The sequence below is a fragment of the Podarcis gaigeae genome (genome assembly GCF_964106915.1).
Source record: "Podarcis gaigeae genome assembly, chromosome: 8".
NCBI classification, from domain to species: Eukaryota; Metazoa; Chordata; class Lepidosauria; order Squamata; family Lacertidae; genus Podarcis; species Podarcis gaigeae.
This window is the reverse complement of record NC_139684.1, coordinates 24,320,411-24,335,703: the sequence shown is the minus strand read 5'-3', so window position 1 is coordinate 24,335,703 and position 15,293 is coordinate 24,320,411. Positions and strand designations below refer to the sequence as shown.

Sequence of the window (15,293 nt, the reverse complement as noted above, 5' to 3'; positions counted from 1 at the left end):
TAAAGCAGGCACAATGCCCAGGCAGAAGAGAATTAACTAACACAGGAAACTGCCAGATCATTGGTCCATCTAGCTCAACACTGTTGACCCTGCACTGACTGGCAGCGGCTTGCCAGGATTTCAGGCAGGGTCTTGTCCCAGCCCCACCTGGCGATGCCACTGGGCACTGCACCTGGGACCTTCTGCAGGCAAATCAAGATGCTCTGCCACTAAGCTACAACCCTTCTCCAAAAAGATGCATTGCTAGCCCTTTACCTTTGGACTGCCTTGCTACTGCAGCAGGTCGCAAGGTCAGGTTAATGTTTAAGGCATTTCTGTGCAGCTGAAACAGCACAGCAGGTTCTTCTTTTTAATTTTTTTCTAAAAAAAAAAAAAAGCAGCTCTGCAAACACCGTTTCTATTCTGCCCCGTCATTTCTTAACATTTTTTTTTAAAAGGAAGGCTCCTGACTCAAAACAGCACAGAAAATCAATTAAACATTCAAGATCCTGGACGAAACAGGAAGATCTCTGCATGGTGCCTCATCTACTCAGTGTTACCCTGTGGCCTAATAGTCCAAGGGGAGAGCACTCCAATGTTGGGCTGCCATCACAAAAAAGACCCTGTTAATCATTTAAAAATGGATGAATGTAAATTAACATATAGGAAATGTAGGATAAAGGCAATACAGCATCTTCCTGCAGACATACAGACATAGCTAGATATTTTCTTGGGAAACTTAAAACATTCCTTATCTGACTTGAAATGCGCACACTGAAAAACCTAGCTCTGAAAAATAAAAAAAATGAAATAAACATGGAATGGCTTTCTAGTTAAGTCTACACCACCCGTCTCAATGTCCATCTAAGGCAAACCATGATCTGTGGTTTGTGCCTCACTGTCTCACTTACAGGGTTATCAAATTTACCAGGACATTTATTTCAATAAATATAAAGACAGGAATTTGGTGCAATGTTGCATTACAAGACATGTTTAACACCAGAATCCTTGCAGTGCCTTCCTGGGAACAGAAGCCACGTAGTACAAAACAGCAAAGATGCTGCCACCAAAGGACTCAGCAAAAAGCAGACATACAATAGACTTGGCCCATGTGTCACTTCTACAAAAAGCCTGACGTTTTTACCGCCCCTCCCCACTAAAAAATAAAATAAAAAAAATGGAAAGAGAAGTCTACTTATCCTCAACCTCAGGATACTTGAAACAGTCTCAGACTGGCGTATTGTGGGCATGGGCTGGCAAGCCAGGAACATGCATCTCAAGGCAGAATAAACACACACAAATCTCAACATACAGTGGTACCTCGGGTTATATACGCTTCAGATTACAGACTCCGCTAACCCAGAAATAGTACCTCGGGTTAAGAACTTTGCTTCAGGATGAGAACAGAAATCGTGCTCCGGCAGCGCGGCAGCAGCAGGAGGCCCCATTAGCTAAAGTGGTGCTGCAGGTTAAGAACAGTTTCAGGTTAAGAACGGACCTCCGGAACAAATTAAGTACTTCACCCGAGGTACCACTGTACTAACAATTCTCAGACCGGTAGGGTGTTGGTGGTGCATTGACTCTGGCAGAATTTGCAATTCTTTTTTTCCTTTTTTTAAGAGAGGCTCAAATGCAGGTTGTACAGCGCCCAAACCCAGAAGCCGCCAGAAAGGTAGCAGCAAATTTTCCTTCCACCAAGCCGGACAGTATCCGCCTTACCCCCAATTTATGTCACGGAGCCCAAGCAAAAGGCCCTTAAATTAGCTCGCATCTCCTCGTTAACCCGGCCTTGTAATGAATTCTGACAATAGCATGTTGCTGGGTAATCCGCAAAGACGTCTAATGAGTTGTCTATAGGGATGCCTGGCCAGTCGAGAGGACCTGCTGGGGAGAGCCCAGTTCTTCTCCACCTCTACAGATGCCCAATGTGGGAAGGGGGCTGTCTCCCCCCTGCCCTCTGCCGCTCCCCCAGCCCCAGGACCCCCTGTGAGCCTGCCCAGCAGGTGCCTACGGGGGAATAGTTTTGTGTTACAGGCCTGAATGAGTGATCCCTGCAGGAGCTGCCGGCTGTTTTCACATACACAGAAGGCAGTCAAAAGTCCACAGAATGAACTTGGAATGACCCCAACTGGAGAGTCACTGGCGGGTTCACCGAGAGGGCAATCTACACTTTATTAAGCAACCAATACTCTTTTTAACAGATCACTTTTGAGGAAAAGAGGCGTAAAGTCCCGCCACCCCCACCCTCCACTTTGCTGCAAAAGAGGCACATGCACAGCTACTTCTCCAAAGCACCTTCTCCTAAGGATGAAAACAAGCTGGCGGAGAAGCTTAGAAATTTCCTTCCTCGCCCGCCACCCCATGAGAATATAGCATGCTTTTATCCTGCTAACACAGAAAATCCAAACAAGGCAATCTGGTTTTCAGAAAGGGCAGCGGGGGCAGATTTTCGCTTATCCTTCTGTGCTTTGTTTCCTTTGATCCCCTTTCTCCCAAAGTGTGAGGACGTCGCCTTGGGAAGGTGAAAGAAAGGTTTCCCAATCCCTCTCCCCGCCTCTGCCACACACCCCTCCCCAGAATGTCTCTCAGCTGGGCAAGGAGGCAAAACAGGACAATCTACATTCAAGCTCAGCACATCTACTCCTCCTGGGGGAATCCGTGGGGCTGCCTGGCAAGTTTAGCCGTTGTTTCATAAGCTATACATGACAGGTGGCCATCCAACCGCTGCTTAAAAACCTGCAAGGAAGGAGAGTCCATCAGCACTACTGTTCCACTGTCAAAAGTTGTTCCTGATGTTTAGCCAGAAACTCCTTTCTTGTAACTTGAATCCCCTTTCGTGTAATAATAACCTTTAATGCTAGGTTTTCTGTATTCTGCATAATCCAATTTTGTTGCCTATTACTTATTTAGTTTATATACCGCCCTATGCCTGCAGGTCAGAGTCCGGATCGCAGAATGTTGTTGTTATATATAGGAGTTCGGCCACATACCTCCTTTGTTATAAGACACATTTTCCCTTGAGATGATGGCTAATGGTCAAGGATCTGCCCAGAGCTCTAACTCCCTGTAGGATTGCAGCGCATTTACAAAAGGAGAAGGAATGGGTCAAGAGAACAGCTCTCTCCATTTCTATGTGAGTGTCTTTTAGGGGTGCAGATGGCAAAAGAGTACCCCCTTTCCAGAAAGCAGTCGGGCAGCCCAGTACTTTGTTTTCCCCGCCGCCCCGACTGTCTGCTCATTTGGCTTAAGAAAAACTGTAACACGAGGAGCACTGCTGCCTTCGTTAATTTGTGCAAGACTTGAGCTATTGTTCCATAGTTAAGAGGATCTGGTGCAGAAGTGCAAGAACTCACAAGGAGCGGACACGAGAGCTAGTGCCCTTCTCAGGTAGGTCATTTTAACATGTGCAAAGATACGCCTGGCAACTACTCTAAGAGTCAGGTGAGCAATGCAAATCTACTGAATTCGTTTAATTTTAACAAACAAGATCGCAAGCAAGTGTTTAAAATCCGAAAGCTGCCTTGTAAGCTATTATTTGCCCTGCGTTTGCAGAGTATGATATTACTAGACCATATTAAAAGGGTTGGAGGGGTTGGGGGAGGTAGTCTGCCAAAGACTGGCCAGTCTGTTTCTGAATGCTGACTTAGGGACAGTGCGTCCAGATCAAGCCGTTCCCTTGCCAGGGTTCAAAGTCATCATTCATGCAAATTTACACAGGAGGAGGGGAAACGGGGGCGAGGATGGTTCCCCCAAAATGCACAATGTGTATTATGTAACGTGTACCACCTCGCAGCTCAACACTCATACATAATTGCCTTCAGTAAGCAAGGCTGAATTCAGCTCAAAACAAGAACTGCACCTTCTGTTCAGCCCTGACAGAAGTCACAAATAAAAGGATTCTTTTGCTTGTTGGACACACTGATGGTGCTAAAACCAAAACAAGGGTTACACAGCAACCTTCAAACTGAAAGGCTAGTACAGGGATCAAGCTGTTGCTGCTTTAAAGAAAGAAATCGACACAACAGCAACTTCCTGTTCATTCCTTGGTGTAGCACAAACTCTTTGTTCTTACCTTAAATGCTCTCCAAGACCTTGCCCAGCCTCTCTTGCCATCTCTCTGTCCTCACATACCGTGACATATCCCTGTCAATTGCCTCTTGCTATTTTAGCACTGCCTGTCATAACCCTGGAGTCGGAATGCTCATCTGCAGGGGGTGAGAGTGAGGAGCAGAATGGGCGAGGGGGGGAAGCACGTAGGGCCAGCCCCAGAAGCGCTCTTGGGCGAATGTGCAGGGCAAGACCATTGCCATTCACTGACTCAGAAGACTTCCCCGGAGAGGACCCAGGAAGATCGGAGGCTCCCCACACCACATTGTTGTGCAAAAAACTGAGCTGCACCTGCTGCTGCTGCTACTAGCACAGAAGGGCTCAGTTTCAGCTTGCCCCTTGCTAAACCAACTTCAAGCTTGGTGTTCCCCACCGTCTAAGCCTTGCACCTGAACCTTGCCTTGCATCTCTGTTGCTCCTTGCTTTGACACACAATGAAGCAAAACACTGCCCGCTCCATCATCCCTCCTGCTCCTTAAGACTCCACTCTTTCTCCTTTACTGTCTCTTAAGTCTGGGAAATCTCTCCCCACCCCCAGAAGACCACAATCATGCCATCTCTAGCTCTCTTGACACCTTTTCTGTGCCAACCATCCAGTCTCCTGCCTTCTACTGCAGTTCACACCAGCCTTTGCCAACCTGCTGCCCTCCAAATGCTTCGGATTACATCCCATCAGCCGGTATGAATCAGCGACCAGCGATGATGCAAGTTGTAGTCCAAAGCATCAGGTACTACAGTGTCCTCCTGTCCTTCAGAAAGTACCAGGCAGATTGATAGCAAAGAGACCTACGTATGGTACCTTAAGCCAATGGACTACAAGTCCTGACTCCCATCATCCCTTACTGCTGTCCTAAAGATTAACAGCTTGATTATGGGATAAACTTTTATGGGCTACAGTGGACTTAACGGATCTGATGAAGTTGCTGCTGGTCTACAACAGCTTATCCTGTAGTAAAGTTGGTGGTTCTGTAAGATGGCAGAATAATATGTGCCACCACCAATATTATCCTCACAACCCCCCTGCAGAATATGACCTGCCCAATTTCACCCACTAAGCTTCATGGCTATGTGGGGATAGCAAACTGGGTCTCCCCAGTCCCAACACCTCGATTAAGACATGTAAAAACTGACTATATAGCCTGGCTGAGCCCAATTAAACAAAACAAAACAAAACAAAAAACCTTGCCAAAATCCCCTGGAATTTCCACAGTGAATATTTTGCAAAACAGCGGGTGTCACCACTCCCAATGTTGGAGGGAGGGCACGTCACAACATCAGCTCTGCCAGCTTTTAATCACTTTGTCATACTTCAGATGAAAATGTTTTCTTCCTGCCTTGCCTTTATGTTGGTCTTTAACTCCTTTCTAACTCAACCAAGAGGATGGTACCCGGGGGTGGGGGTGGGGGGAACAACAGCTGCAGCTGGTTCAGCAGAAATTGAAACTCCCAAAGAAAACATCAAATTTTAACATGAAAGCTGAGCTCTCGTTGCGAGGTTTCTCTGTTGCTTATATTTATAGCCTTCAGAACCTTTAATTGCCCTAGTGCAGCAAGTAAACTTTGACTGCTCCTCCACTCACTTTAGTTTCTCGAAGTATTACACTGTCCGATAGGTACCAAAGAGACTTCTTTATGCTCCAGAACAATTTGCTTTAATAAGAGTGGCAAGCCGATTTCTCCAGTCCAGTCCAGAACAAAACCCTTCAGTGGAGATATGGTGTATATACAGTGTATACAGACGCTTCAGGTTACAGGTTACAGACTCTGCTAACCCAGAAATAGTACCTCGGGTTAAGAACTTTGCTTCAGGATGAGAACAGAAATTGGGCGGCGGCGGCAAGAGGCCCCATTAGCTAAAGTGGTACCTCAGGTTAAGAACAGTTTCAGGTTAAGAACGGACCTCCAGAATGAATTAAGTTCTTAACCAGAGGTACCACTGTATTTTGCTGTAATCTGCCATACTGGATTCACAGGAGATGCTGAGATAAGAGAGATAAGACAAAGCTTAAACATCCAATACACACAACCCTCACTAGTTTAGTGAGAAATCTGTCTTGGAAGTTTCAGCTAAAAAGAATTAACATGCCAGTAACTTGCCAGCTGGACACTAGGACAAACCACATCATGTGCCTTGGCAGAAAGGCAGTCTATACATGCAATAAACGACAATAAAAATAAACAAGTAAGAGACTGATTTTCACTCCCCATGAAAATGGCTGCAGCAAAAGGACTGTCTCAGAAGTCACACCAAAGGATCATTCCTGCAGCAAGCTGGGAAAGGTATCGTTTCAAAAAGCCAAGCATTATCTCTTGAGAGGTGTTGGGCTGACACACCAAAGCAGAAAGGAGCTTTCACTACATAGTGGGTCATCTCGTGGAAAGGGAAAGAAGACCAGTCACAGAGGGCATCAAGATCTGCCTTAATAAGTTGCTTAAGAACTGCATCCTATCATCCGCCCCACCCCACCTGTATCAAGGGCACCCAAGCCCCAAACAGCACCTACCAGTGCCTTCATAAAAGTCATTTTCTATATCTGAGATTATCATGAAAATGCAGACACTGCACTCCGTATTTTGTGTTTCCCTTCATTCCCAGTAACTTCAACTTATAAAGTTGTTGCTTTACCTAGATAGATGTACGTCTGGTGCTCTCGTTTTTTGTTTTTGATTAATATACAGTTGTATTTTGGTTCTCGAACACAATTCGTTCCATAAGTCTGTTCGACTTCCGAAAACCAAGGTGTGGCTTCTGATTAGCTGCAGAGCTTTCTGCACTTGATTGAAAGCTGCGGAAGCTCTGTCGGACGTTCGGCTTCCAAAAAACATTCGCAAACCAGAACACTCACTTCCGGGTTTGTGACGTTTGGGAGCCAAAACGTACGAGTACCAAGGCGTTCGAGAACCACTCTGAACATGTAGGTTGTGGCATCCCCAACCGTTCAAACCTCTTCCCATCCCTTTTGAGAAGTTTTTTTGAGCTCAATTCCTAGTGAATTGAAGCTTTGTGCTCATGCGCAGCTCCATAAGTACATTTTCTGCCCTTGCCTGTTCTCTCTTTATCTTTGAGCATACTTTCCCTGCTGCAGACTCACCCCCCACCCCAGTCTCCCTAAGCTTGCTGCCATCACCTTGCCCAAAATTGTGCTTGTACTTGGTTTTAAAGTCCATCTTCTGCAGGGATTCTTTGGGCACCCTGTTCCCACACACACCAGTCATGGCAGCGTTTCTGTAATTTCCAGAATGGACTGCAAGCACGGGACTCTTTAGCCGCCAGCAAATAATCCGCTGCGCCTCTAGTACTGGAAGCCATTTCCAACGCAGAGCCAGCCACCAGACTGTAATATTTCTGACGCAGAAAGACAACCTTTCAGGGGGGGAAACAACCCCTCTCCTTACGCTGGCAGACACTGCAATAAAACCGAGGCTTCGAGCTGGAGGACAGAATTGAATCACTAAAAGGAATTCATCTTGTTGCTTATAAATTGCACCACCAACTGTCGTCTCTAACCAAGAAGTCATTGAAGGGAGAAATAATTTTAGCTTTTGGTATTTGCAACCCTAAGGGAGAAAAAAGAAAAAAAGGAAAAACCCAAATGAAAGGGGGGGAAAGGATATTTGATGCAAATAGTTCAAACAGGGCTGTTGGGTTTCTTTCTTTTTCTTTTTTAGCCGCCATGGCAGATGGAATGGAAATTCCCTCCGGTCTCTATATTTAGGATCAAAGCCCTTCTTAACACACAAAAACAGTCAGTCTCCAAGGGATCATGCCGCAGAGAATGGTCTGAAGTGAACTTCCATTAACCTGAGTTTCTGTGCCAACTTAAATACACAGAACCTCTCCACTTGAAAGAAGTCATTCACCCAGTACATGCTCTGAGATACATGGAAAACCCATTACTGGAATAATCAACAGTGATTAAACAGAAAATCTATACAATGGCAAAACCAGACACAGCTCATAAATAAGGCATTTTGTGTGTGTGTGTGTGTGTGTGTGTGTGCAATTCTTGCAGGCACTTTTTATTTCTTTTAAAGGGGTCGTTAAAGTTCAGCCTCGTTAAGAAGTACGTGGATATGGAAGGTCTGCCATTATTTGCATCTTCTGAACTGCTATTTAAAAAAAGAAGGGGGAGGAAAAAGAACCAGGTAACCGAGGGGCCATAAGACACGTACAAATTTCCCTAGACGGGTTTTGGCTGCCTCAACCACCAACGACTTAGAACTGATGTAATGAATTGAAGGATGTGAAAATGTCTGGCTCCTCTGTGTCAGGTGGAAGGGTTTGCAGCGAGAGCAGACACCCTAATTAATCATACTCTGCCTGCAGACAGCGCACAAGAGCAGAACCAATGGCCACGATTTTTACTGGTCTGGCTAGGTTCCCTTGTGGCGAGACTGGATTATTTCTTCTCAACACCCGAGCCGAGTTTTCAAAGATTCCTTTGCAAGATGCAAAAGCACACAGCACTCAGTGTAGGTTGGAATGAATAATCCAAAACAGGCATGCACGAGATGGATTCTGAAGGGGCTTCGCTGCTTAGGGAAGAAAAATGCATAAATCTCAGCAGGAGGGAAAAGCCCATGCTGAAAACGTTGCCTCAATTGTGCTGAGGCTGTAAAAACAGGAGAACACAATGTCTAAATGAGGACCTGAAAAATAGAGCATGCATCACCGAGCCATGAAATCAACCGGCTGATTGTATTTGAACTTTGTCCTGTAATGTTTTCATTGTTGTTTTTACATGTTGTTGTTTCAATGCAAACTGCCCTAGAATCAAATGATGTAGGGTTGTATATAAATGTCTAAAATAGATATATTGTGTGCACATCGTTCTGCCTGTTTTGGGATCTGACAATCCTTCTGCCCAGGGCAGAACTCATTTGACAGCATGAGGAACGGGAAGGGAGGCAAAGATAAAACTGTGGAGGAGACAAACTGCAAATAAAACACAGCCATAGCTCTCAAAAACCACAAAAAAGCAAATACAAATAAAATAATCACAAATTAAATCAATTAAAAACCAATATATGCAACTCAACTATGAATTCTATCCAATGCTAGTGTCTGCTCAGAGTAAACGCACTGAAATTAACGGATCTAAATTAGTTACATAAATTCATTTCAACGGGTCTAAGTAGGACTAATGTTAAATATAGTGCAATGGATTGCATTCCAAGTTGGTCATAATCAGGGCAGGCCCATTAATTTTAATAGGTCTACTCTTGAGTAGAATTGGATACATTCCCATATCTCTGGGCAGGGCTTGCTGAAATAAAAACTTTTCCGTATGTGTTTGAAGTAATATTGAGTGGCGTCAATAGGCAGGGAGTTCCAAAGGATGAAAGCTCTTATTATATAGGAAGGGTTTAAATGGCAACAGTCCATCAGTATGGAACAGAACTGGGAAAACAAAGACATGCTCTATGATCTGTCATGATATCGGCTGATGATTTTATCTATGTTAAAATGCACTGTTTTCCCACTGGTTCAAGTCAGCCATCTTGCCAACCCATGTTTTAGGACAATCACACCTGGTAACACAAATAATTGTGCTTTCAAGCAGTGTTGTTTGAGAGAAACAGGTAGGGGAACGTTGCTCTGAGGCAGGCGCCGGCAAGTTGTTTTTAGCTGCGGGCCGGTCCACTGTCCCTCAGACCTTGTGGTGGGCCGGAAAAGCGGCACCGGGGGGGGGGGGCTGGAAGAAGAGGTGAGGGGGGCAAGTAATCTTCCTCCCCACCCCCACCCACTGCGCTTATCTTCCCTGGGGCTGCTGCCACCACCACCGTCACTGCTTCTCGTGGGTAGGCAGAGCAAGCTTGTCTCTGGCCCACAGGAGCACCAGGGTGGAGGAGGAGGAGGGAAGATGAGCGGTGCGAAAGGGCTGGCTCCCGAGAGGGGCTGCTTAAAATGGCGCTCAGCCAGCTCAGCCCAGCCCCCTTCCTCCTCTAGGCAGGGCAGGAGGAGGGAGGGAGGAGATGCCACTACGGTGTGTGTGTGGGAGGGGGAGGAAATGGTATGGCGCAGGAAAAAAATGGCACAGCCCAAATGAACAGAATCCCCACACTGATCCACGGACAGTCTGCGGGCCGGATCCTGAAGGCAATTGGGCCTGATCTGGCCCGCGTACCTTAGTTTGCCGACCTCTGCTCTGAGGCATCAGCAGTTGCTAGAGCTGCAGGAGGAACAAACGGGCCTCCTTATCCTTCGTATCCATACCTTTGCAGCAGAGTTTGACACACCGTGGGCAACGTTTCGTATAAGGCCGCCGACGTTTCCGTATTTTATCAGCCCGGTAACGCCTTCCGAAACATCGTTCAGGAGACCCATCGGGTTACCAAGGAAGTCCACGGAGCTCAGGATCCTTGCCGCTTGGCTGAGCAGCTCCTGGAAAGGGCATCAGAAATGTCACTGGAAACAGAGCTCACGGCAAGTCATCATGTTCAGTAAAGGGGGCTCTTTTGCATAAGGAGGGGTGACCATAAAGGGGGGGGATAATATCCTTTCCCTTCCTCTCTTCTGTATCTGAATCACAGAGCTGGAAAAGACCAAAATGGAGCCTTTTGATCTCATCATGGGTGCTAAAACAGCAGTCAGAGTGAAGGAGCTGGAGACAGCCCAGTGTTCATGTCTTACCCTATCAAAACCCTCAAGGGGGGATAATATGTGAGTCAGTAAGTTGCTTTGTAACTTGGGCTACAGACAGTAAGGGAGAACAACCAGCAAAGGAAAGGGGGAGACAGAGAGGGACAGAAAGAACAAGAGGGAGGGGTTACCACACCCATTTCCCCCACTCTGATTACAAAACAGAGGTGGGCAACTTGTGGCCCTTGAACTCATTTCACGAGGCTGTTGGCAAAATACTAGCTCACACCTCTGGTAGGAGTAATACACTCTCTTCCCTGCAGTCTGCTGGGCAGGGACCAAGAGGAACAAAGAAAGGTGTGGCCCCACCCATTTTTTATTCTGGCTGTGGCCACCACTGGCAAGCACAGAAGGTGGTTTAATAAGATGCCCGTGCAATCTACTCTATATTGGATCAACCACACGAGCGGTTGGTGTTCGAATAGGGGAGCACACACAGATTGTCCCCAAAAGAGAACATGGTCACTTAACACCCAAAAGGCTGCCCACCCTTGCTATAAACCTTTCAGAACATCTGTACTATCGCTGTCATCAAATGCTAGCAGCCCTCAAGTCTGCTCAGACTGGGGTTTTGGTGAACCTGAGTGGGGAGGTTGCAATGCAGCAGGGACTACCTAGCAGGAAGGCCTGGCTCCGTGTGGCCCTGCGCCCTCTAGTGCAAAATTAACTCACTTCTTGGAAGTGCTTTAGGATGTCGTTAATGATGAACTCTTTCGTCTCGTAGGGATGGACTCTGGTGAAGGGGTCCAGGTTGATCACAGCATCTTCAAACCTAACCAGAGGGAAGCCCAGGGTGCTTTTCAATGCCTAAAGCAAACAGAGTAACTAGATTAGCATCTTAACACTTTAAAGCAACAGCAACAAAAATCAACAGGATGAACAATTCAAAAGGAGAAAAACGTAACTGTGACTGAGTGAAGTACAATATTGCTTACATCTTCTCCATCTTCAACATTAAGAAATCAAGATGGGTCAGAATTTACATCAAAATGAAATCAAATCAAAAGTCATCATCACCATCACCAACAACAAAAGGGACAGTCTGAAACATGTCTAGACCAGGCAAAAGGAGAAACCGTCAGGGGGGAGGCAACTGCCCTCTCCATGATGCATGAGCCATTGGAGGTTTGTCTAATATGCTGTTGTTGGTTATAGAAGAAACCCATACTATATCTCCTATGGCCAAACCTTGGACAACTCTGCGGTGGTAAATCAGATGTTCTGACAATTCAATTTGCCATACCCTCTCTTACCATCTGCTATAGGTAGTAGGGCCAACAGAACATCTCCAGTGAGATATGACCTCAAGGCTACCAATCCTTTAAATTCTGCATCCTGGCACTTCTCAGCTAAATCTGGCAGCTTGGCTTATGAATTAATGCAAGAGGTGTTTTGTGTTAAATGTGCATGACTTGGCACATGCTTCTCCTCATCTTCTTTTCTTACCTCCCAACCACCTTGGGGTTGAGCTTATGAAAAACGAGAGAGAGAATACAAGAATGGACAGAGCTTTAGCATTCGAAGCCCAGGTGGAGGCTGCCTTTTCTCTTCTGCTCCACTTGTTAAAAAAAAACAAAAAACAAAAAACAAACATCTGAAAGGACACCTTGAAAATCTCATTCCATTTTCCTTCCCTGAGCTTTTTGTCCTGCTTTTGGTCTGCACAACGAAAGGCAGCTTCCTTGAGAGGCAACAAGCCTCTTCCCCGTTCCTAAGTCCACTTCCGTCCTGTTTCCTGAGAGGGACAGAAAGCAGCAGCCGCTAAAGCTGTGGGCTTCTCTGGACTGTAAGGAAAGCAAACAGAATAACCCTGCCATTGCTTTCCAAAGAGTCCCCAGCACCGTTCAGTTTAATGCTCCCTGTGTTTTTGTTTGCATGGCCTGCCCCAGACTTGAGCTCAGAATGAATGCCACAATATGTGTGGCTTTTTGTTGTTGTTGTTAATTAAGTAGAGGCTCCTTGTTAACTGGAGGCTAAAAATAGGTCTGTTGACAGTCTTTTTCAAACTGTGTTCCCAGGAAATCCAGGTTCCCTGGAACCTTATCAGGAGTTCTTCAACAAAGAAGCGCAGGAAGGAAAGCAAGAGAAGGGCAGCTCACACCCCAGTGAAGCTCTCCCCACACAACACAAAGCAAAGCTGCAAGAGAGCATGCAGTGGCCCACTCTGCTCCCACAAGGTAATGGCCAGGCTGGTAGGTCCAGAAAGTGTTTCGCTTGGATAATGTGCAACAGTTCCATGGCAGGATGTGCAGAGTTTCTTTGGGGGCTTAACCCAGAAGGGTCCCCCTCTCTCTCCAGTGTCAAGAGGGAATGTGCCTCAGAACACCGTTTGCTAAGAATTGCAGGTTGCGAGGGCTGCTATTGCACCCAGGCCCCTTGTGCTGGCTTCCCATGGGCATCTGGTTGGCCACTGTGAGAACAATAAGCTGGGCTAGATGGGTCTTTGGGCCTCATCCTGCATTGCTTTTCATTTGCGGAGTCTGTAACCTGAAGCATCTGTAACCTGAAGCGTCTGTAACCCGAGGTACCACTGTATATAATTTCACAGAAGTTATACAGTTCCTATTAGAGCATTTTCCCATGAATGCCCCCTCCTTTAAGCCAGAGATGACGAGTGGGTGTGGGGCACGAAGAGCCTGCGGTCCTCCAGTTGTTGTTGGAGATGGCTGGGCCTGGATGTGGAGTCCCACATCAGTATTTGGACATACTGTAGGTTCTCCCATTCATTTTAAGCTGTACTCAGTTTGATTTCAAATGACCAATAAAAAAAGCAAAGTCTCTGCCAATGATCCTCCACAGGCTTCCTTTTCAGGATATACTTCAGGTTCAAGTCTTAACATTGTCACACACATTCAGAACGTGAATATCCTAGAGGCTGCCCATTGCTGTCAACCGAATATTTGTCAAGCCAGACAATTGGCAAGACAATCCTCAGTTGTTAAGGGGGGGAGGGGGGAAGAGGCGTGCATTTTACTACCCAATTCTCCCTGGATTCTGCACTTTCAGCAGATATTATTTCACAGCCTTCGGTACTAGAAATCTGGCTTTCTAAATACAAGGAGATTCTCAGGAAGACTGCAGATCTCCTACAGACCACTGCTTATCTATCACCCTGCAAGAATTTATTATGCAATGCAGCAGAACACTCTGGAAGGATGGGCCCATGAAGCCTTACCTTGAGATCCAAGGGGAGCTTGCTGGAAGTGAAGACACTCAGCTTTATCTGCGGCACACTGATCTTGAGGTTTTCAAAGTAATATCGCTTCCGTGCTCCACCTTGATCAACCGGCTTTTCATGAAGGTTTTCATCGTAACTTTCAACTTCTGTGTTTCAACAACACAACACAGGCATTATTACTACAGTACCTGGGGCATCTAATACCATTGTGATGAATGAGGACAACTAAAGTAATTACAGTATAAATCCAGGGAGCTTACAAGTTAACAGTTTCTGCAACCAACAGTTTCTGCAAAAACAACTGTGAGTTGCACCCAGGGTTAGGCCTACTCAGAGCAGACCCAAATAAATGAATGGAAGTGACTATCTGACGTCTATTCATTTCAAGGGGCCTACTCTGACTAGGACTTAGTTGGAAGCAACCTTATGAATCCTAACCCAGCTTACTGCTGTGATTTTTGGTACTCCCCATTAATAATCTCCTGCTCCAAATCAGATCATCTTTAAATAAAATATATTAAAATGTGCATTTTATTTATATTTAATGCCCCTTTCCAGGACTGCACTGCAAAATATTCCAACATTTGCAATATGTTTTGTATGAAATACTTCTACTACTGTCTAGAAAATATAAATTAAGGCCCCAGCATGGCATTTTATTTTTATTTTTTTTTTAAAGCAAAAGCAGGCTGAAACCAACATAGAAACATTATTGCGGGTGGATGAGATGTATTCTGCCAAAATGTTTTCATCTCAGGCTTTCCATCCCAATGTAGGGAAAATTCCAAGCACTTTTAATTTCCTTTATTTACAGACTCCGCAGGTGTGACTGTGGACCTGGCAACGTACCTGATTCTGACTGATCACAGCCGAAGAAACTCAGAAGTTTCAGGAGCAGCTTCTCCTCAATTTGGACTGTGAACTTGCCAGCTGTGATCATCAGATGCTGGAACGAGAGGGAGGTGTGTTCTTTTCTATCGTGCTATGCACACAACTCTTTATGAAAGCAAACACAGATCACACAAGGAGTTTGCAATCTAAATAAATGCGCTCACAAAAAGACCCATGACACAACCGTATTTTAAACTCTGCATTCTGAATTTCAGCCTTACAGGGCTTCCACTCAGTAACACACGGATTCAGAATTAATACACACCCAGAAGGAAGCCTGAGGATTTGAACCAGGTACATATGCCAGGAGGCTGACAAAATGTTAACACGTAATACAGATGTTTACCAAAACATTAAACGGGTTCGCATTGCATGAAGTCAACTTTTCGTATCTTCAAATAGGTACAAGAAAAAGATAAAATGAAATGTTGGAAGCACTACAGGGTCAACTTGAACCTTAGGGATGTGGTCTCCAACATAGTGCCCACAAATCTG

General features: G+C 45.6%; 1 protein-coding gene across 13 annotated transcripts in view; it reads right to left on the bottom strand.

Moving 5' to 3' along the window:
• VPS13D (vacuolar protein sorting 13 homolog D) overlaps positions 1-15,293 on the bottom strand; it is a 119,058-nt gene that overhangs the window by 25,114 nt on the left and 78,651 nt on the right. For all 13 annotated transcript variants that reach the window (XM_083752351.1, XM_083752348.1, XM_083752352.1 and 10 more), the window contains 4 exons: positions 14,757-14,853; positions 13,905-14,053; positions 11,402-11,536; positions 10,304-10,471 (listed from right to left, as the gene is read on the bottom strand). In XM_083752351.1, coding sequence (XP_083608477.1) covers positions 10,304-10,471; positions 11,402-11,536; positions 13,905-14,053; positions 14,757-14,853 — 549 coding nt within the window. The remainder of the gene's footprint in view (positions 1-10,303; positions 10,472-11,401; positions 11,537-13,904; positions 14,054-14,756; positions 14,854-15,293) is intronic.